Source organism: Lepisma saccharinum, chromosome 10, assembly GCF_977018435.1.
Source record: "Lepisma saccharinum chromosome 10, izLepSacc3.1, whole genome shotgun sequence".
NCBI lineage: Eukaryota > Metazoa > Arthropoda > Insecta > Zygentoma > Lepismatidae > Lepisma > Lepisma saccharinum.
This window is the reverse complement of record NC_139238.1, coordinates 9,150,600-9,173,670: the sequence shown is the minus strand read 5'-3', so window position 1 is coordinate 9,173,670 and position 23,071 is coordinate 9,150,600. Positions and strand designations below refer to the sequence as shown.

Here is a 23,071-nt window from a genome sequence, read left to right as displayed (position 1 = left end):
CATGGTTGTGCAATAAATATAAATCTTAAATACCTTCGTAAATTTAGTAAACAAAAAATCAGACCTGTACCAGAAAAGAAGAGTGAAATGCCTTACCCTGATGAAGACATTCCTGCCTGCAACATTGTACTTGCCCTCTCCAACCTTCTTCACCTTCAGTTTGTTGCATTTGCTTGCTTTGTTGCACTGGCACTGGCGCTGGGCAACCCTAACCACTTGTTGGACCTGTGAATGAAAACTTGTTTACACAGGGGGATCGTAATGATAACATCAGTGCTTTAAGTGGATGCAGGGGACTGTATCCCGCAGCTAGGAAAATTGACGCAAAGTACCCCCTATTCTTCCCATTGTCCTTGTATTAAAACTTAAGAACCCAATTTGAAATTAAGGATGCCAACTTGCAGAGAGGGGGACTGGTTCGTTTGAACCCTTCCTCCTGCCCCCCACTTTTGCAAACCAGTGGCTCTCAACCTTTGCAAGACTATAGACTAGTATTTTTTTTATTTTTTTTTTATTGGATGCCCGATTCAAACAGTTTTACTCAGTGGCAAAGATATAGTACAAGCAATGCAAGCACTGCATGTACTATGAAAAGATTATTTAATGTAATTAATGTTTGCTGCCTTATTTAGTTTCTATCACACTGAATTTTGCGAAATTTTACTGCTGCAAACTCCCTCAGCAGCCCTTTGGCAAGCACAACACCCTCTGCTTGCAGCCACTGTGCGGGGAAACCAACGCTCCCAAAACATCATATGGCAAAGAGTGAAATGCTGGTGAATGCAATCCACTACCCACGAAGTAAGGCTAACCTTCCTGTAGCTTTTCAGCTTCTTGAAAGTAGCTGATCCCAGCAGAATGCTAGCAGTTCTATAGTCTGCATACAAGTGTTACCATGATCTCGAAGATAAATATTTTCTTTATTATTGAAATAAATTATTACAACTGTTCTAAATTCCAAAACTTTAGACAAACTTTAAACATTATCCAAGATTCACGATTTGTAAAACATGTCAATATCGATATTCAGGAGTTAAGACAGTGTGGTATTAGGACAGTGTTACTGGCACTGGAGAGTGCTGGAATTTGCAGAACATCTGGCTGTTGTCTGCCTCACTAATCTCAAATTACAACGCCAGTGTTCCCAAATAATTTACACAATATTTATCTTGAGTATCCATACAAACAAATTCAATAAACTGATGGTTTTTGGATAAAACTTGGATGTAAAGAAAGCAATGAAACCCTCTTCAGAGACCTACAAATAGCCAAAATGTTAAGTCCTAAATGCTATCAAACTCAAAATACTATTTTTATTAATATGATACATTATTTAAAAATTAACTGGTGCATTTTCTTCCTGTTGAAATGACTTATGATTCCAAAGCTTAATTTAATTTTAAGCTTCAAGTCAGTTTTTTACTCCCAGGTGAACAATAATTTTTACAACGAGGTTGGTATCACTTTTTTGTTAGTTTCGGAGCTTTTCAGAATACCTTCCATTTGTGTGGGAAAAACATGGTTCAATTGATTGTTCTCTTTTGTTTGGTGGATTGTGAATGTACCAAAACAAACATGGATATTTCAAATTGTATACTGGAAGATGTAATAGCAAATATTTTAGTGTATCAATAAAGTGATCAAAAATTTTGAAATAAGAAACATGGCCGTTGAGAGAGAAGGGATATATTATTATTATTATTATTATAAATGGCTGTATAATTTATTTACCCCCCGCTAACCTATTTGGAGTACTGCATTGCTTGCCTTCTTCTTAAGAGCACGCTTCGCCACTGGATTTACTGACACACTCCTTTCTATTTTTTTAGCTTCACACATTACACAGTAATTAATATCTGTGTACCCTTGAAATTAAATATCAAATAAATAAATTATGGCATAATCATGAAAAGTTATAATCTAGGCTTGCTGCCAAATATCAAGTTAGGTTTAAATTCATTGTATACTACTGGATCTAATGAAATCATCTAGTTCCAGTATGCCAACAGGAAGAGTGGTAGAACAACATCAACTTGTCGATAAAACACTTATCACTAGACCTTGGATTTTTAGATTCTAAAAAGTGTGTTTTTAGGTTCCTAAAATAGGCTCTAAAAATTCTAAAATAGGTTTGAAAAACCTTAAAATAGGTTCTAAAAATCCTAAAATAGGTCCTAAAAATCTTAAGTTAGGCTCGAAAAATCCTGAAGTAGGTTCAGGAAAACTTAAAATAGTTCAAAATTCCTGAAAAATGCTGATTAGGTATAGTCACCGGCAATGAAAATGGGACCCTACATATATCCTGAAATATGCACTATCTTGCATAACGTTATGTGTGTTGCCTAACCCTAAGGCGATGGCAAAACGTACCATTGGAAATTTGCTATTACAATCCACTCTTTGCCATATAGTTAGGCAATAATAGTTTTTCATGTTATCTACAGTCAAACTCTGCAATTTTGTCTGTATGCTGAAAATAATCTTTGAACAAAAGCGTAGTCAGTGGTGCAAACTTCAAACCTGAAATGTTAGTTTGCAAGGCGTGAATGCCACAAGCATCAAAGTGATGCGAAAGTGAACAAGACCACACAGATCAGACTTCTTTGGATTGTGCAGGTAACAGTGGCACCAAGACATTTTACTTTGTTTAGAGCTTTGAAAAATCACCATGGACTTGGAGGAAGGGAAATTCACAGAGAGTACGTTTCAAACAAGTTTATCATTGAATTTCTTCATCACCAAACAAAGCAAATGCCTCTGTGTGACATAAAAATAATGTAAAACCTTTAAAAATATATAAAAACCTTTAAAAAGGCTTGATTTACGTGCATAAACCTAAAATAGGTTCTAACAAGCAAAATATGTCTTTTTAGGAACTATAAAACTTTATCAGTTGTTGAGTTTTTTTAACGAAACTCTGACAACTATTGTTTCTTACATGTCTGTAAAGTAAAAAATAGGTTAAAAACCTAAAATCCGAGATCTACTTATCACATTCACATTCATAAAGTATGGTATGTCTCCACAACAAAATAACATGCATTATAATAATCTTGTTGACATATTTTGGTTTAAGTGTCGTAGTAGTAAATAATATAAAATACTTTTTTTTACTTACGTTCAGTGAGGGATTCTTTTTTAATAAGTGTAACAGTGGGCTTTTAATAGATTTTATTAGGGGGAAATTTTACGTAGTGTTTTTTTTTTAAATATAACAGGTCAGTTGTAATGGAATCCCAATATTTTATCCTATCCATGTAAACCTAATCCTTGCCATTGCTATTGACGAAGCTTCGTGGGCAACCGTGAAGCCGATAAACCGACCTGAAGAATGGGACAGTGGTCCCTGAGACGTTGTCATTTACTAAACACATCTCACTGAATGTAAGTAAAAATAAGTATTTTATATTATTTATTGTTTATCAAGTGAGTAAGTCGCACGTAACCTGAAAATATTAGAGCAGGTGTACTTGTATAAAACAATTAGTGCTATCTTACACAACAGCTCCTTTCTTGGTCAAATACAATTTGATGTAAGAAAAAATAATCTGCTCAATAGAAATATTCTTATTTCTAAGATTTCAAAAACTCAGAAATGTAAAAACTCACCAATAAATAGTTATAATATTCTTGTTGCAAACCACCAATGTATAGATTTTCCACTTGATAAATATAAAAGAATAATAAACTCAGTACTATAAGGAACGAAATACTGATAGAATATAGATTCTTAAATATAAATCTTACCATTTACAGTGTGCAATACTTATGAATTACTCAAACTTCTGGACTAAATGTTCGTACCTACTATATAAGTGTATGTATATCTCATGTGCTTTGCATGTATGAATATGTGTGTATATATTCCCATGCAATTTGTACTGTATTAACTAAATGCAGTCTAGGCCTTCTGTAATTGGAGGTTTAATCCTCTGTAGAAGTGCAAGGAATAAATGAATAAATTGAAAAATGTCAACTATTTATATGAATATGCATTTTTGCATTTGTTAGTGAGAATTGCTGTGCAAACAAAAGTGACAAACTTTTTGCGACCTCTTGAGAAATGCAGGTCTAAACTCTGCTTTTACTTCAACTTGTAAAGAAAATGAAATTGAGAGTGCACAACTATTTTAGAAGAAACAACATTAGTAACCATTAAATATACTTGCCCTTCTGTCCAACTCAGACATTTCAGGTCGCCGTTTTAGACTGGATGGGGAATCGTGCAAGATGAGAGAGTCGTCTAGATCGGTGAAGGTACTGGATATCGCAAGATCTATCTCGTGGTCGAGATCAAGATCCAGGTCATCGCCACTGCCACGAGATCCCGATCCCCAGTCTTCCTCGGTACCATCGCTAGGGACTCCGTCGCTTGCACCTCCCAGGGCTGGGTTGCCTTCGCTTGCGGCCCGCCGGAGGTTACGACCTAGCCCTGGTTCAAACATCAGACTGCGTCTCTCGGCACTGCGAGGTCTACTCCTCGATCCAGTTGACCAACGTCCACTGGATGGTGACACGTTGGACAATGCTGATGACGAGCTGTGGACAGATAAAATTGGTCTCAATGTTGATTCTACAAGAAAAATGGTACAGTTCACAGAGATTGAAGACTAAAGTTAGTCAGCTGGGGTATGAACGTTCACAGGAATTTTCACCAGGAAGGAGGGGCATGAAACAAGGTACTTTTTTGCCCAAAACAGCTCTGCCAGCTGAAAAAACACTTCTGTTTGAGGTTATCCCGTTTCTGCAAAGTGTACCAGTCTTACTTATAATTATCACTCCCTTATAATACAGTCATTAAGGCAAATTACTCTGACTGAAATGAAATTATGCGAGGGAGATTCAAATGAGAACCTTTATTTGTTTTTGTTTCCTATCTGGTAGATTTCTGTATGTAGGGTTGCACAAGTTGGCTGCATTTTGACACAGACCTATTGCTCATCTACATATATTTTCAACTTTGAGTTAGTGTCTGTATACCTCAAGAAGAAGAAGAAAGGTCCATGTGCAGTCACTCATGGGCCACTGCGAAGGCCTTTCCACCCATCTGTCTGCGAACTGAGGCCATTGTTGAAATTTCTCCTCAATTAGTAAACTTGCTGCATAGACAGAGATATTTAACTTTCATTTGCAGAGAAATTTCTGTTAGTTTTATGCTGACAGACAAGAAACCATTCCTCTTCACTGATACAAGTGTGTAGAGGAGATACCATCTTTAAAATGACAAAAATGGTGTCTTGAAGCTCACTTGATCAGTGGTGCATCCTTGAGATCGTTTTATAAATAACAGTTGATACATCATGTAAATTAGAGTTGTATAGCTTTTGTCTGATTTTTAAGGTTTACATTTTGCTCTCCCTCGTATGTATGGAATATATCATTTTAGGCCTACAGTTATGTTCTAGGGGACATGGAACCTCCTTGCACCACTCCCCTTTGTGAACACCCATCTATAGACAAAACTACTAAAATTCTTCCTTTGGTCATTCTGACACTAAATTTAGGACCCTTTAAAAATGAACTTACATCCCTCAGTTGGAAAATTCTGAAAAACACATTTATAAGTGAACACTCTGTAGAAGAAAAATGTTTAATATTAAGAACAGCATGCTATAGTCAATTGTTATATTAAAAACATTCTATAATCTACTGCACAATTATATGTATTATTATTTTCTACCTACATGTCATTCAGCACTCACGTAGCCAGAGGGAGGGCTCTGGGGGCTAAAGCACCCCCTTCCCTGAAATATCTAATTTAAGTAGTGTATAGTGATAATTAATTTTACTTCCTTTGCAGGATTAAAGATCTCGTGTAATAAGGTGTAATATACTGAGAAATTAATCTTCAGGGCTTTTTCACCTTTAGATGGTGGCTGCTGATAAGGGGTGAGTCCCCTCCGAAATAAAATTCAATGCTTCTTGCAATCTTACAGTAGATCAAAGTGTATAGCAGGCAATGTACAGGAATATCATACATATGAATAATTATTCTCAACACAGGAATATCACCCTGCACACACAAGCGTTATCTCCTTGTTAAAATGTCCCATTAAGAAGAAATTCATTTCACTGACAAATGTGATAAACTAACAATGCTAACCATGTGCACTGATAAGAAAATTCCAGTTTCGCTACATACATTTCTTAGTATCAGTATTACGTTACATTGTACCTTGGAAGGTTTTCCTTGGCAGTTATCAAGCGAGTGCTTCCACTCACTAAGAGGAGTGCTGGAGACAGTACATGCTTTGTTCTCTGTCAGCAGGAGCTCGCTGTTCTCTTTGCGAGAGCAAATCGAATGTGTGATTGCCACTTTCACAACAGAGAAGCAACCGAGACAGAAACAGCAACTTTTTCAGATAGTGGGACAAACAGAATTTGCCCTCTAAGGGCTTGAATGGCTCATTGCTATTTGCTAGCACTTTCAAAGGACTTCTGCAACAGGCTGTTCAGCATGTTTGCTGAAACACACATTCGGAAACAGCAGACAACAGACTACTTAGTGGCGGTAACGGAACCAACATAAATCTTCATGCTCTATAAAAAAAAAAAGATTGTTCAGAAGGATTGATAAGGAGTAGAAACGTGAAGGTCTTAGATTCTCATAGTAACAAAATATAATAATTAATAAACAATTCATGCATACCTGTGCCATACCCCCCACCCACAAAAACACACCTTCTCAGATTAGAGCTAGCTGTCTCTTCAACAATCTACTTACTCAACCATTGGATCAAAGGTACAAGTACTAATTTACTTGGCTTAAGTAGCTCAATTCAATAACAGCTTGTAAACCAACACTTTATAATGTGTGCTTTTCTCAACAGATGGCAGTCTTTGCATTCGGAATTAGATTTCTGTATGTCTTTCTTCTAACTTTTTTGATACTCAATGAGCTTTTTAAAACTGATGATGATGATGATGAGTTAAAATTTCTGGGTGCGTCGGCACTTAAGGCCATTTCGCACCCTTCTATGTATAGCTTTTTAAAACTGTGCATTACAATGCAATTAATAAGTGACTATAACATATTGTGGCTGGGTGAGTATTACTCACTATATAATATAAACAATACTAAAAGTAGTATAAAATTAGTTTAAAGAACTACTTCCGTAAGTGAGTATGCAATTGTTGAAGAATGACGCTTCAGGGTACAACTGTCCCCTTCATCAGGTTCATAATTCTTTCTAAGCACTAAAACATGATGCTGCGTTGTAAAGTGTAATATGTGGATTAGGTAGAGGGTGGGGTTAAAAACACTTAAAAACAGCCCTTGACATATTCCAATTTAAAAAACCTCACTATTTAAAAGACCCATTAAAACCGAAAACACCGAATCCATTAAGATCGGTTTGTCAAGGACTGTTTTTAAGTGTTTTTAACCCAACCCTCTACCTAATCCTCATATTACACTTTACAACACAGCATTATGTTTTAGTGCTTAGAAAGAATTATGAACCTGATGAAGGGGGCAGTTGTACCCTGAAACGTAGTTCTTCAACAATTGCATACTCACTTACGTAAGTAGTTCTTTAAACTAATTTTATACTATTTTTAGTATTGTTTATAATAAGTGACTCCTCAGGAGAAATGAAAGTGAATGAATACCATTTGCTTTAAAAAAATAACTTGACAGGTAATTCTGTAACAGTACCTTATTTATTATCTGGAGTGGAAGTTTAAGTACATTTGAATCCTACTGGCCTCCAGCACCTATTCTCCAAGTATAGCAGTATATTTAATTTAACACAATTCTCAATTAGCCCCAATCAAAATTCAAATGAATGATGAGTTAACATTTTTGTATGCTTCAGTACATGTGGCCATTTTTCCCTTCAAATTATACAAGGAAAAATCCTTTATATAATAGCCCTATCTGAAAGTTAAGAAGGGGTGCAAATAACCCCTTGAGAAAAATTAAAAGCACAAGGTTGTAAAGGGACCAGCACAGGACAAAGGTCTGTGCTTCTTATAAAGCCAAAAAGTATTACTTATAACACTGTCATCATCTCCCAACATGGATGCTTACGAGTGGGAAGATGAAAAGTTTGTCCTCGGACATTCAAATCAGCACATTTAATAAGGATATATTGAACACTTAAAAATGTCACATGCAGGACACAGCAGAGGGTCCAGCGCTTGCAACAAATGACGATCTAAAGTTCATTATGTGATATTTTAGTGCAGTGGCAGCGATTGGGTGCCAAAACTGGAGGGGCAAGGACAATTGATTTTTCTTCGTATACAAGGCTTTACATTAAGAGCTCATAGTGTGGGGACAAAAGGGGTAACTGCCCCCTGCCCTCCTAATCCCTGCCACTGTTTTAGTGGTAATAACACTGGTTAATGTGTTTGTACGGCATTTTGTATTTAATTTTAGACTTTCTTGAAAAAAAAAATATATAAGTTAATCTAATTATACACTCTGGAGTAAAATTTCGTGAAATATTTGATCGAGTGTTTGTAACAATTGTTTCGCACTGTGGCCATGTGGTCTAAGGAATCAGACTTTGGGCTCAAGCTACCAGACGCATGCTGGTTTGAGTCTCATCTCCTCGGGTAAGCGTAACAACTTTTCTCCTGAGATTTCGGCCAGTGTATGGGACCAGAGGCCACCCACCATCGTGAGGAAATTATGGAACTACGAATGAGCAGTGTAACCAGGTCATGGAAACCTACAGCGATGACTAGGGGTTCATCATGCTGACCACACATCACCCCGTAACAGGTTGCATGATCGCCCACCTCTGCTGAGACATGTGGGAGTTGATACGTAGGCCCTGGCTCTCATGAGCTGTTACACCAGGTTTATTATTTTGTAACAATCAAATTTGTTACTACAAGAAAAATACTAGAAATGAACTGATATGAAAAAAATTATGCAAAAATCTTTCATTACATAATCCAGTTGAAACTGATGCGCATATACTTACTTGTTTCATGGAAACATCCAGCTGGGTTCATCTGAACCAACCAGAACAGACATGCTGGGATCAGCAGGCATGACAAGACATGCAGATCACAAGAGAGAAAACCAGATGAGGAACATGCTGTAAAGAAACATGAAATGATAACAACCTTGGCCTCACTTGCCTGCTGTGTCTCAACTTGTCACCTGCCATTGGGATGTGGGAACTGGGGGGAGTCATGGCATGTCTGAGGATTCCGGGAGACTGCAGCTGCCAGGAAAGCATCGACGTATTCGAGAGACCGGAGTCTGAATGAGAGCGGGATTCCTCTTCGGCAATCTCCTTTTCCAGTTGCACCAATCCCGGAGGCTCCACATCGTACTTGGCTGCTAGTCTCGACACTTCCAGCAAGCACAGAACCACATTACGAGGTTGACTGTGGAGAACTATAAGAAAAATTTACTATGAAATCCTTCAATCATAAAATATGATTTTCTAAAATTGTATTATTATTATTATTATTATTATTATTTAAGCCCCTATCACACGGAACTGGATTTCTAGTAGGAACACTCTAGTTGACGCTGGACTGGCTACCCATTTGCTAAATTTCGCCTCACACGGTACTTGTTACACCGTACTTGTCGATAGTCTTTCGTTCCCATAATGGCGGTCGCGCGAGATGTAAACAACGTATCACTTCACACTTTTAAAATACGATCACTATTCAACCGAGAGGAATATCGCATCGCATTAAATGGTTTTAAGTAGAGAAGAACGGCGCTGATAAAATACATATTTTACAACGTTTACTGTGCACGTATGGAAGAATATTTTAGCTTTTTCAATTGTAAACATGCCTTTCGTGCTGTATGCACTCGGAAACCACAGACAAAAAAGGCTACTTTGCAAACTCACAGATTATCTTCACATGGCCAAACTTTGCTCTGATTGGCTGTTCCACAGAATCTAGTCGAAGAAGTTAGTAGCAATTAGAACATGTCCTATTCCTCAAAACCAGTCAAGCAGTCAGCCAGGCGGCCATAATTTCTACGTAGAAAGTCAGTTCATCGCCAACTAGGGCATTCCAACTAGAAATCCAGTTCCGTGTGATAGGGGCTTTAATCTTAGCAGTATAACATACCGTTTGTGAGAACAAGAGGAACGTAACTCCAAAAATGCAGTTTTACGTACATATTCTCTCTGAAAGCTCTATTCGGAGTCCGATCGACATAACTCTCTCTTCTTCATGGCAGTAACGTAGAGTTACGTATCTCCAATTTACAGATTTTTCTTTTAAAGTCAGACATATTCTTAAAAATACATTATTTCATCTCTCCTGTAAATTAGTTCTCTCTGGTTCTCACATGACAATACAATCTTCTGTATTTACATGAAACATTAAAATCTGAACACTATATCTGATCTTATCAGATGAACTTCTATTGCATTGAGGGTGATGAAAGATGTCAACTATCCTTTGGAGGTATGAGAAGTATTTTCTTTCAGCACGAACATCACATTGTCAAAAATCAGTTAACTGTTGGACTAAGTGATGATTTGTTGCTTCCAGGCCCGTACCCAGGATTTTTTTAGGCACGGGCCAGATCAGTGTTTATCTGTATGTATGTATCTATATACAGTGGTGGTTATTTGGGAGGACCTGGGGGCAGTTGCCCCCGACTTTTTTGCCACTTTTGCCCACGTACTATAGCCTCTTAATGTTTGTCTACCAAGAGAAAATAACTACTTGTCCCCCTCCCCTTTCTCAGTTTTGGCACCCAATCGCCGATACTGGTCAGAAGTAATCGGATAGTTCTGAGTTTCACAGATTAAAAATGTTTTCAAATTTCCTACATTTTCTTATACCAGAACCATTGAGCAGCCACGATAATTCTATATTTAGAAAATAATATATTTCTAAATTAAATTGTATGCATTAGCAATTATTATTAAAATAAACGCTAGGACTCCCCTCTTAAAGAGAGAAACATTTTCACCTGGTGAAAGGGGGGGGGGCAAGGACAATTTACTTTTTCTTAGTAGACAAGTTTGAGCTTTTGTTTTAGGTCCACCTTTATGCACAGATAGACAAATTGGGACTGGACCTACAGTTTAAAGTGGGATGCGAACCACACTATGTGCCTCCACCAGGTCTGGGTAGACAAGGCTTAGCATTAAGAGGCCATAGTGCAGGAGCAAAATTGGAAATAGTGTGCAGGGCAACTACCCTCCCCATATCCTCCAAACACCGCCACTGCTAGTAACCTTGCATCAATGGTTATAAAACTAAAAGTACCCAATATCGCAGACTGCAGACATCTGGAGACTGCCTCTCTACACAACAAACACATTCATTTATGCAAGGACAAAATTGAAAATTTTACAAGTTTGAAAAATCGTCGATGTTATGTTCGTAGCTTTTTATAGGTTTACATTTAAAAAATGTATGACTCGAAGGGGGGGGGGGGGTGGCATGGCCCCTCCCCTGGGTGCAGGCCTGGTTGCTTCTCATAGTCGCTGAACAGAAACAAGCCATCAACTATTTGTCATCTTCAAGAAAGAAGCTCTGTACTTCTCAACAGTGTAGTTGCAATATTTCTACAAAACTTTGCAAATTTAACCCATGTATGAAATTAAAAGGATTAACAGTAGGTTTCCATTCTTAAGACTGACTAAAAATGGAACCTTCAATCTAATTTTATTGTGATCATATTTTAGTGTTAAGTGTCATGACAAGTGGCAAACACTACCTTCGGAAGAGAGGTGGCAAGAGCAGGGGGGATTTGCCACTAGGCTATCCTAGGTTATAGCCTAGAGGCTACAAGTCTATGAAGGCTGCATAAAAATGAGATGCTGAAAGGGCAGAAGACAAAGGCCATCAAGTATTAAAAATTTCATAATATTGTGACAGGCCCGCAGCCAGGCAGGGGCCGGGGGGGGGGGGGGCTGAGCCCCCCTTGGCACTGAGGTCAGCCCTTTTGACATTAGGTAAAACTATTTTGTGTAATTTGTTTGCAGTGAAAAAGTGAAAAATGTAGACAGCAGATATTATTTTGCTCACAACTTTGGTGAGGATAAATTCAGGGAGCATGAACAGGAGCTATTACATTCGTTCATCTTATTTATAAGTCGTCTTAAGTAGCGGCAAGTATTTAAGATTATCTTCTCTAGACTTCAGAAAGTTTCTTCACAGGGGAGCTTCTTTATCTGTACCTTCGTGGTATGAGGGGTGACCTTCTACGTAGTACACCCAATTGTCAACCTCACTTCCACTTAGTATACCCTGGACTGCTTTCTGCAGACTAACGAGGCTCTGGTGACTGGCACTATGGCCAGTATAATTCTGTGTGTTGTCCTGTTTGTTGTCCTTATGTGTGCTGAGTGCTCATTTACAACCTCAGCTTTTAGCTGGTCAGAATATTTTAAGACTAGTTATGCGACACTATAGTTTTGTTATACGTTATGTTATGGTAAGGAGCTGGACCCTGCATAACATGACAGGTGCAAAATAGCCTAAGTGCTGATGCACCCAAAATATTAAATTCAAATTCAATCAAATTATCTGTACCTTCGTTGCCCCTGTTGTAACCTCTCATTTATACAGATATCTGTGACTTTGATGTCATTATGCAAATTCCCTCCGCATCTGCGTCAAAGGTTAGCAGTTCCTGAGTTTTGGGAATGAAGGGGAGTTTTATTGTTTTAGCCGGGAAGTGCAATGTACGCTAGACACTATGATTGAATATTGTCCATCTTTTCTTGTGTAATATAAATATCTGTATCATCAAACGTAGTATGGAGTGTGTAGTAAGGGATGATTTCAGTAGCAGCCAATTAACACTTCAAGTGATATTTTAAAAGATATAGAAAAATGTAGTATTTGTGTGATATTTCTAAACTTTATGTAACTTAATTACCCCTCTCCCCCCCAGCCCCCCCCCCCCACACACACATAATTTACCTTCATTTAACAGTTAAACTTTTGAAAAATGGACTTGATTTACAAAGCCCCCCCTGATAACCTGTGAACCCCCCTGGAGATCAATTCTGGTTACGGGCCTGTATTGTGATAATAGTAAAATATAACAATATGTCAAGGTAGAACAAAGAAGTTTCTAGTATTTAAACTTCTTACATCATAACCCTATTTTCAGTACTGTATAATAACAGGGGTGAAAGTCTGTATAGCACACTGCAAAGAAGCCATGTGAGGTCACATAACAGTGCTGGAATATAAACAATCATTCCTCAAGGAAACAAATGTAAACTTTTTTGAACGCCAACAATTGAAAGTCAAATGGGAGGGATACTGACAACTGAAATCAACATCATTGTTTCTCAGTCTGCGGCCAGTGTGGCTACTGTAGCATAGTATCGATTTATTTTCCTTTGGTCGCATGTGCGGTAATAGTGTTGTGTGGCGAAATGCATAGTGCAAGTGGCGCTTGTACACGAAAAGGAGAAAAAAAGATGCATTTTTCCGAAATTATAAAGAAAGTGCCTATATTCAATTCATTTTTCTGTTCGAAAAGTGTGTCTAAAGCAAATCTGTCTTGTTCAGTAGTCCAATCAGTTTAAACTGTAGTGTCTATATTTTGAAGTTTACAAGTGTTAATAATACTTGTACAGAGCAAACAGTTAGCGGATGTGAAGAACCATGATAAAAAATTGTTAATAACAATAATGTCAGCAGGGCCCAAAACAAAGGACAGCCTAGGGGCCCAAATTTTATGAATCCATCCCTGAGCGAGAGCTACAAAATAGCCACCACCTCTTCATATTTCAAGCATGTGTGTGTATGTATGAGGTATGACAATTTCTCCTTCTTTTCCACACTCGCTACATTTAACAAAAATGTTCAATACCATCTGACCCCCTCACCTTCTAGGTGGTGAGTATGTAGATTGTTCGCCATTGGCCATGACCAATTACTATGCAGAAGGTGTTACTGGTCCTCCATATAAAATAAAGCACACAGTAAAAATTTGTATATTTAAATATGTTAAATTTATGGCACTTTCTGATTATAGTGTGAGTTGTCAAGAAATACATGTCTCCATGTATTTCTTAACAGTTCAGATATATGTATAAATAAAAGACATGACAATTTAAAATTGTCTCACCTAAGTCATCACTTTCAAAGAGGAGATTTTCGTGAACACCCAGCTTTCTGCAGAACCTAATGAAATTCTCCATATTGTCACGGGAGAAGAAGCTTCGTCTGGCAGCATTTTCCCAGAAACGAGATCGAATCGTTGGCACAGGCTATAATTATAAAAAAAAGGACATTTTTCTTTTACAAAATGAATAAACAGAATCATTCAATCAGCTATACTCTTATTATTCAATGGTTAAAACATTTCAATGATTGGTTGTTGGAAAGGGAAATATCACTGCCTTGAAAAAGTATCCACAAAGATAAGAATATAATACGTTGAAATACATTTTACACGCGGTGTCAATGTACAACATCGACATGCATATACATCAAGATAAACACATTTTCTTAGTAACACTTTGTTCATTGAGCTTCAAATATAAATATAATGAAAATTGAGTGGAAAAGTCAAAAATCGTTTTTTTGCAAGCCTTTTCACTTTAAAGTAAAATTATATATTAATTAATCAAAGACAGCTTATCCCTCGTCCATGGCGGAGTCGTTATCACAGAAGCTATGACACCAGGGGTCCCAGGTTTGAATCCCAGCGTGGGCATGGGTGTTCTTTGTGAGTGTCCCTTCATCAATTTCATTATATCATCGCTCATCCTCATCTTCGTGATTAGCCAAAAGTGGCAGAAATACAAAACAAAAAACCAAATCAATCAATCTTGTTCATTGAGGTTTTGTTTCAACATTACATTACATTACATTACAAGTCATCGACATTTTCTATCCCCACCCCACCTTAAAATTATGGTGCATAAATTGTAACAGGTACGTAAAGCTGTATAATCCCAATATAATCCTTACCTACAACTATAAGTATCTTGCTTATTCAATTTTAAACTTGTAAGTTTTTCGGGGAGGGGGGTGCAGTCTGGACCCTCTGGTACCCTCTATAAATACTTCCGTGATTTTTACTAATAATCTGTAGAGGCGATAACCATGAAATGGGATCCTAATATGAACACAATGACAAATATTTTGTTTTATAGAGACTTTCCTGTGCCAAAAGTTTTATTATTATTATTATTATTTTATTATTACCATTATTCAAATGGTTTGGTTACCAGTGTTGAAAATTTTTTTCGAGATATAATTTGATTCTAACAGATACACACCTTGGAATTTAAGAAGAAAAGAAAACAGAATTTTGGGGGGGATTTTTTTATACCAATTCTATATATCTTCACACAAAAATGGAGGGGGTGATCGTATCGTTTGATTGACTTGTTATTGATTTTTAGGTTTGGTTATTACGTATAGTTTTTCTACCTAGCTGTGGGTGATCGCGGCGATAGGGTTGAATGAAACACCACCTCTTATGCCTTTAAAATCAGTTTGGATGGAAGGGGGCTGTGGGCATGGTTTTTGCATTAATACAAGGTTAGTCGAGCAGACAAACTGTGCAGTTGACTAACAATGGCAGAAAGCCTAAAGTATCTAAAGTAAATATATATTGCTTAAATATCTATGTATTATACAGTGAGGCAACCCCCCCCCCCCCCCCAACCTTCGACGGAATTCAATTCTAGGGAGGCAAACATTGACGGCCAAGGGCACCTGCAGGGGGTGCACAGAGGAGCAATTACCCCTTTGATTTCAAATTTTATGCAAATAAAAATTCATTTTGTAAAATTTTCTTGCTTGCTTCGCTCATATTATCTGCTTTTCTCGTTTTCGTCAAGTTCAGGGGCGGCGTAAGAGGGGAATAGTAATAGCAGCTAATAGTAGTAGTAGTAATAATAATAAAGCTTTATTAATGTTATTATTATTATTGGTACGTTTATCCTGGTACTTGCCCCTCCCCCAGACAAAAATTCGTGGTTGCACCTCTGGTATTATATTTTTCCGCAAATTTTGTCTGACAAAAATAATTTGAGTAATTAATTCGGCATAAACCGAGAGGGGGGAGGCAAATGTTCTACCATTTTGGGGGGAGTGCGTCATGGGCCTTGGGGGTGGGGATGGGCACCCCTGCTTGTACTATCTATTGCATTTAGAATGTTAGCTGCAGGCCGATGCTCAGGGTATGGCAAGGGCAGTGGCGTATGCTGGTTCTAACGAGTGGGTAATATCCGACCATTGATTCTCAAAGTCCAAAAGTTTCCGTGCAATTTATGCCAGGATCCATATTGGATTTAGGAATATTGTGTCGGGATTTTTGTCTTATTGCTACGACCACAATCAATTAATTCTCGTTATTGCAGTTTAATATACGTGTAGAATTTCAAATAATAAAACAAGACAGTATTATAAAGCTATAAAAAACAACCTGTGAAATATAAAATGCAAGACGTGCACTAGTGAAATAAAAACCCGCAATATTAATTTAAGTAAAAAATTCAACTTAATCCAGGACCCGATTACTTGTGCCGTACCACATCCAAAGCACGCTGTTTGTCCAGTTGCACAATACGTGTCTGTGCGAAAGATTGCAGATTAACAAAGGAAGTTATGTGACTTTCGGATTTTTCATGTTTGTCACAAGCGTTGCAAATATTGTTTAGATTACAGTATCCGCCACGCATCCATACATTCTTTTCAGCCCCGAAAAGTAAGCCAACAAAAAAGCAAAGCTTATTAACACTTATACTTCCTGTCAACCATGGTGTTTTGTCATAATTGGCTTGCGAAAATGCCTCACATATTCCCGATTTTTGTCTTTGTGTGTAGAAATAAGTTCAAGCGATAGCACTGGCCTACCTGTATTAACAATTTGCAACTTCTCCTGAAGAGAGCTTTTTCCAAAAGGTTTCACCAGCAAATCTCGTATCACATCCATTACCCTTTAACACAGCACTATCACGACAAACACTAACACCTAAATAAATAATAAACACGAAGCACAGCATGAAGCCAACGACTACACGCATTCAGTTTCATGCTCCAAACTTCTGTTGTTGTGTTCCTGGCTCAGAATGAAATTCCCTATGAATGATAAAAAAAATCCCTTTCCGAGCTCGAAATGACAGGTTTTAAAAGTTCGAATTATTGCAGGCCAGAGCCAGAATTATATTTCGGGATGGGGATCATCCCTTATTAGCAGCCGACACATAAAGTTGAAACAGTGGGGTTAGAAGTCCTGAAGATGAATCTCAGATGTTTACAACGTATTATGCAAGGTGTTTAATCGTGCTAATGAAGTAAAATTAATTACCACTATACACATTTTAAATTAGATATTTGTAGGATTTCAGGGAGGGGGGTTTCAGCCCCCCGAGTCCTCCACCTGCCTGATGTGTTTTTTCGTTTTATGTTTAATTCGTTCATCTTTATCACTATTAATCTATAGAGGCGGAATATAGCAACTTAAATGAACTAATAGTATATATATATAATTAATTTTTGATCTTTCCCTTTAAAAATATTCAGTTCCGTGAAAGAAGTATTCTCGCTGCTTTTGAAGATTAGAGAGGAGAAACAATCACTATTTTTGTAATACAAGGAGGGGGGAGTCAGCATGTAGGTGCTTTAATTGCTTAAGCTTTGAAATTTAATTTAGTTTGCTTCATCTTCAATATTTAAGCTTTTTCCTTTTGATAAATTTATGTTCAAGTAACAGAAGTCAGCAAGACAGAAGCTAATGTAAAGGGAAAATTAGCGTAGAATTGGTTTGCCCATGTTATTCAATTTTCCTGTTCTTCGCACTCTACCGGGTATGTTTTCCCTAGTTCAGCGGAGGGAACGGTAAGGCTCTGAAGGTTGAGAGTGCGACCGGTGGACTCTCATAAGAAGGAGCTTACCCTGGCCACGGAATCACCGCGCCTGAGAAGCAGTGTTTCCTCCCCCTCTTTCCTCTCTCCTCCTTCCTCGCCAAGGGTTGTAAGGGAAGCGGGTGGAATGACGTCAGGGTGAGATTGCCTGACGTCATTCCACCGGCTGGAGGAAGGTTCCCGGACATTCAGCGGCAAACGGTTGGAAGCATTCGCGCGCTGGAAGCAAAGAAATGTATGCATCGAAATTGGTTTGGAGGAATATTGCGAAGAAATGTATATATATATTTTTTTAAAAAATAAATAAATACAGCCGGGTCATCTGCGATTACCTAGATGACCCAGAGTATACGCCGCTGGGCAAGGGGGCCTTGTTCCTCAATTTGAACTATGAAATATATAAATGTGAACCTATAAAAATCCGACGAAAACAACATTGGCGATGTTTCAGATTTTGCAAGAATTTCGATTTTCCTCCCCCTCCCTGTCGTGTGGATTGACGATAATAAAATGTGCTGCGTAAACTTCGAAATTATGCTAATTGTAATTCTGCATCTACTTTTCTAGAGCTTTGAACTTGCGCTAATAATTATTAACAGTTGTGTAATAGTGTAAATTTTCACAAAATAAAATGTTTAAAATGATGCAACAAACGACATGAGTTCAACAGAGAACTTTAAAAGGTTTGAGAAAATTGTTCACCCGCAACTTTCTACAGATTTCCTACCATAAAATCTCCGTACGAACTAAATCTGGCAGGATGAAGAAAAGCTTACCGCTGGATCGGCATACTCCCTTTCGTTTGAAACATGTCCGCTGGTGAAGTAGAAATAAGATTTGGACATCTTTTTATTTGCATTTCCTGCAAACACATTCCTTTGAATTCGATTACCCTCTCCCAGGGACTGGCGTTTGCAGATTATGATAGATTTGACCATTATGCCAAAAGCAGGGTGCTAAGTGTCAACAAAGATCAAACTCTGCTTGGTTTAGTACCATTTTGCTGGGGTTGGCATCGCTGCCCCATCCACTCCTTAGAGTGAGATTACTTTCGTAACATCTCTGGCTGTTTTGCATTGGCAGCTTTGGAGCGAGCCATAAGTCCCGGAGCAGACAAACAACAAACGAATCGCTGACGTCATCTCTACCCAGCACCTATCGCTATCCCTGTTCCACGCGCTCTGGACTGTTGGTAGGCTCACTCACTGGACACGCGCTGTCAGCTGGAGTTGTTATGAAAATAATCTGACTCTACCCATCTGTCCGTAGGATGACAGCCGATGATCCTCAGCGAACGGCAGCAAGCCTGTGGCCATTGTATTTGGGTTGCTTCTGGAGCGAGAGAGATCAGGCAACTCTTGACAGTAGCTAGCCTAGGCAATTGTACGTACATTGGGCTCATAATTTCATAACGCGCATTAAACTCCTAAAGAGTAGGCCTATAAATGAACTGTAGGAAGTTCCTCACTCCCCCTTTTTGAGATTTTCTTAACCTTTATTTATACGAGCCCTAGAATGTAAAGTTGGAAATTAACAATTAAGAAAATAAATATTTATTTAATGAAAAAACTATTAAAAGGACAGTTAAGATGAAAACTTGAAGGTGTATTTAATAAGAGAATTAGACTTGCTTTATCTATTAATGCATCCTGGACTGCATTTGGCAGACTAGTGAGGCTCTGGTATCTGGACTCTCAGCCAGTATAACCTTATGCGGGGCTAGTGTTGTCGTCCATAGATTTGTTATTGTCCATTTATCCATCTTATCTCATCACTACTCATCTTCATCTTCGCGATTAGCCAAAGGGGCAGAAAAGTGAAATAAAATAAACTAAATCCATCAGTCATTGCGATAGGAAAAATTCTTGGCCACAAGTATAATTACATGACTTCTTGACCTATTTGATTTCTTTACCTTTTCTAGACTTTCTTGACAGACTCACGCCAGGTACATTTATTTACATTAACTTCATTCTAACAGCAGACAGTGTAGTGGAATTTTCAGTTTGTGGTTCTGGAGCTAGTGTGTCTACTTACGCCTTTTAAGCGACCTGCATCCACTGCTCGTTGGGCCCGTTCCTGGATCACTTGCGCAAGACGACACACAACTACTCCATTGTCCAGAACGTCCAGGAAATTCTCTGCCGTTACGTGTGAAGAACCTGAAACCAAGGAAAGCCATTAGTATAAGATTTCATGTTCTTTGAGGGTAGAAATGGTTTCACGTTGAACAGATAAATGAAACAACGTTCAGATAACTTTCGACGCACTGGTCAATTCAAAAAGCTACCAGAGTTTGTGCTGACTTGAAGAGTATACTACAAAACCTTACGGGCTCTTATCTCTAGGGTTACTACTTGACATCCTCTTTTTCCTCCCGGACATAACCTATATTTTAGTCCTGTGTCCGGGAGCAATTTGAAAAAAATCGTAATGTCCTACATTTTGAGCATTACATATCTTATCTTGCATTAAGAGTGGATTGTTAGTTTTTGTTTTTAAGTTCACTTTGTGCACAGATAGGCTAAACGGTACGAACAAGTGGGATCCAAACTAGTACTATGTGCTCGATCAGGTATCACACACTAAGAACACTTGCGTACGCAAGGGGAGCTGATGGGACTACAGCCCCCTCCGAAATTTTCAGAAAATAAAATCATATGAAACTGATAAAATCAAAGTGGTAAATGCAAACCTTGCTTAATATGAAAAATGACTATACTAATTTTGCCTTTCAACATTTTTAAAAAATAAGGTTAAAATGGGAATTACGAAATATTTTGTGTCCCCTTCACCCCGTTGAAGTTAAAGTTATGTAATATCCACCTTTACAATTCCACAGTGAATTATTTTTGTGGTGGGTATACCCTTATTTACAATACTGCCCGCGAATTTGGATGTGTTAAATCCATTCGTACCCGATTCTTAGTTTATACGTCTTCTTTCAATAGACAGGCGGCAGATGTGGACTGGACAGCGCATTGAAATTCTGGCCAGTGTCGGCACTAAGAACCTCAGATATTCTACTCCACCCTCCCCCATTCCAATAACAACACGGCCAAACACAAGAACTGCGTCCTGTCCAATTGCAAACACTTTGTTTGTTCATTATCGTCAAGAAATCGTGCTCCGAATTTATTGGAGCGCACGAACAACTTCACAAGTCATGGCTATTGCATTGAACGAGGAACTTGTTCATATTACCACGCACGCGTTTCTTGTTTGTCTCCGCGAAAGTGAAACGAAGATAAAAAAAAAGTTCAGCCTGAAAGGGAACTAGACATTTTTCTTCTTCCGATAAGGTTTTAACTGGTGCTGAATACTTAAACGCCCTATGTGGGCGATTTGAACAATGGTTAATGCATAAGTTAAAAGTCTTGGTTACAAATTTAGGATCCTGGTATCAGATCAGCATAGAATAAGAATGACAAGTTCTCCTAGTATCTGCGGTAGGTTAATCCGACTGACCTTGAAAATGTGGCGCTAGTGTCGAATCTCGAATGCGTAACCCTCATAAGGGTGATGATCGAGCTCGAGGAAAGCTCTGTGGTTTTAAGACAGGGGAAGAAGTTGCTTTAGTAGCATAAGTTGTGGACCTGATACTTGATTCTCTTTAGATTCTCTGTGTTGCCAAATATATAAGCGAGCTTGTGATGAAACAGTGGCGTAGCGGCCAACCCCGCAACATTCTCTCAGTTCTCTTGAAATTTAGCATAATCGCAGAAATTCAGCAGATAGTGTCGCTTAGATAGAAAAATTTGATTTGTGAAACATATCGAGTGTTTATGTGATTCTGAATGCATGCAATTATTTCTTCGAGCAAAAAATAATAAAGTCGATCTGGTTCAACCTTGCTGGGACAATGCTGCTACAATTCAAGCTGGGGAGAACACTGAATAGAAAGATCCGCTCTTGCCGTTTACTGTCCGTGAACTTAGAAGACTTCTTATTTGTGGAGACGTTAATATGTGATTAGTTCTTAGAAGTTCCTTCCGTGTGTACATAGGTACATACCGTGATAGTAAGAAGTAAGTGGGGTTATATTTTGAGGCAGCATGTTAATTTCCTGACCTCTGAATCGCGAGGGCGGGGGAGATGGGGGGGGGCTAGCTAACTCAAACATCGTCTATCCCTCTGGCGTCATCATTGCACATGCATGGTGGCCACTCTAGGACAAGTTTAAAATTAAAGTATAATTCCCGGTTTCCAAAAATTCAATGTTTTCTCTATTTCAACCTTATGTATTACCGCATCCCACCACGTACACATATCCACACACAAAAGCAACATAAAGGGTCTGCAATTCCAATATATCAAAAAATTCTACTTCAATTCAATTAAACGGTATATACATCAAAAATATTTAAGGTGTGGAGTTTACATTTCACATACTTACTCGAAATACATCTACAAACACAAATCACAAATGTTACGAAATATACTAGAGTTGACGAGCTGTATCTTTGCGGGTGGCCTTGGCTACTCCGAGCAGAGTGTGAGAGAAATACCTTTAAGTAGTTGCCACCTACTCGCCCTTTGGGTGGTCGACATCAAGGACAGAACGCAAGGATAATGACGCGCAGCTGGTAGCTCCTCCCCCTTGCTACTGCGCAGCCGGACTTGGGCAGGGTTCACCCGCAAAGATACAACTCGTCAACTCTAACTAATCTACGAAATTTTGTTATTTGTATAAAAATGTCATATTCAAATTTAACTAATCAATTTCAAGATACCTTATCTTGCAATGACCTTCAGTCTCTCAGATAGGCTATTCCGCAAAGGACACTACTTTATTTCCCACAAAGCTTTCTGTTCCTTCCTCGATAAAAAAAAGCTCAACTGTGAAAAATTTGCCTCAGGGCATTTATAAATATGTATAAATTCAATGCGATTTGGATTAATAAAAGTTACAATTGTTATGTATGGTATGTACTATGTACAGTGTTCTGATCCTTCAGGATGATTTTTTTCAGTAAGGGCCCCAAAACGCGCTGGGAAGGATCCTCATTCATTTACAGCAGTGCAAGACTTAACTTCATTAGCTGAACCCGGAACAGAGAGCGGCAGAGTGAACGCAGTCTGCTCAACACTGCCAGCGTGCCCTCACGGCAGCAGCCGCTGATAAATATTCATGCGGAACTGCAGGAGGATGTTGTCAGTGGAACGCGCGCGATCGTGCTCGCTTAATAAAGGCCTACTTACACATTGTGCTGTGTTTATATTTAAGCGATTCCTACCGCTTTGGATTAATCATGGCCAGGAAAGAGCTGGCCCACCAA

At 38.3% G+C, this 23,071-nt stretch overlaps 1 protein-coding gene across 2 annotated transcripts in view; it reads right to left on the bottom strand.

The window, feature by feature from the left end:
• LOC145993748 (growth arrest-specific protein 2-like) overlaps positions 1-23,071 on the bottom strand; it is a 231,629-nt gene that overhangs the window by 8,596 nt on the left and 199,962 nt on the right. For both annotated transcript variants that reach the window (XM_083129501.1, XM_083129502.1), the window contains exons 3-7: positions 19,830-19,954; positions 14,039-14,180; positions 9,097-9,358; positions 4,170-4,539; positions 97-225 (exon numbers count right to left, since the gene is read on the bottom strand). In XM_083129501.1, the coding sequence (XP_082985627.1) occupies positions 97-225; positions 4,170-4,539; positions 9,097-9,358; positions 14,039-14,180; positions 19,830-19,954 (1,028 nt within the window). The remainder of the gene's footprint in view (positions 1-96; positions 226-4,169; positions 4,540-9,096; positions 9,359-14,038; positions 14,181-19,829; positions 19,955-23,071) is intronic.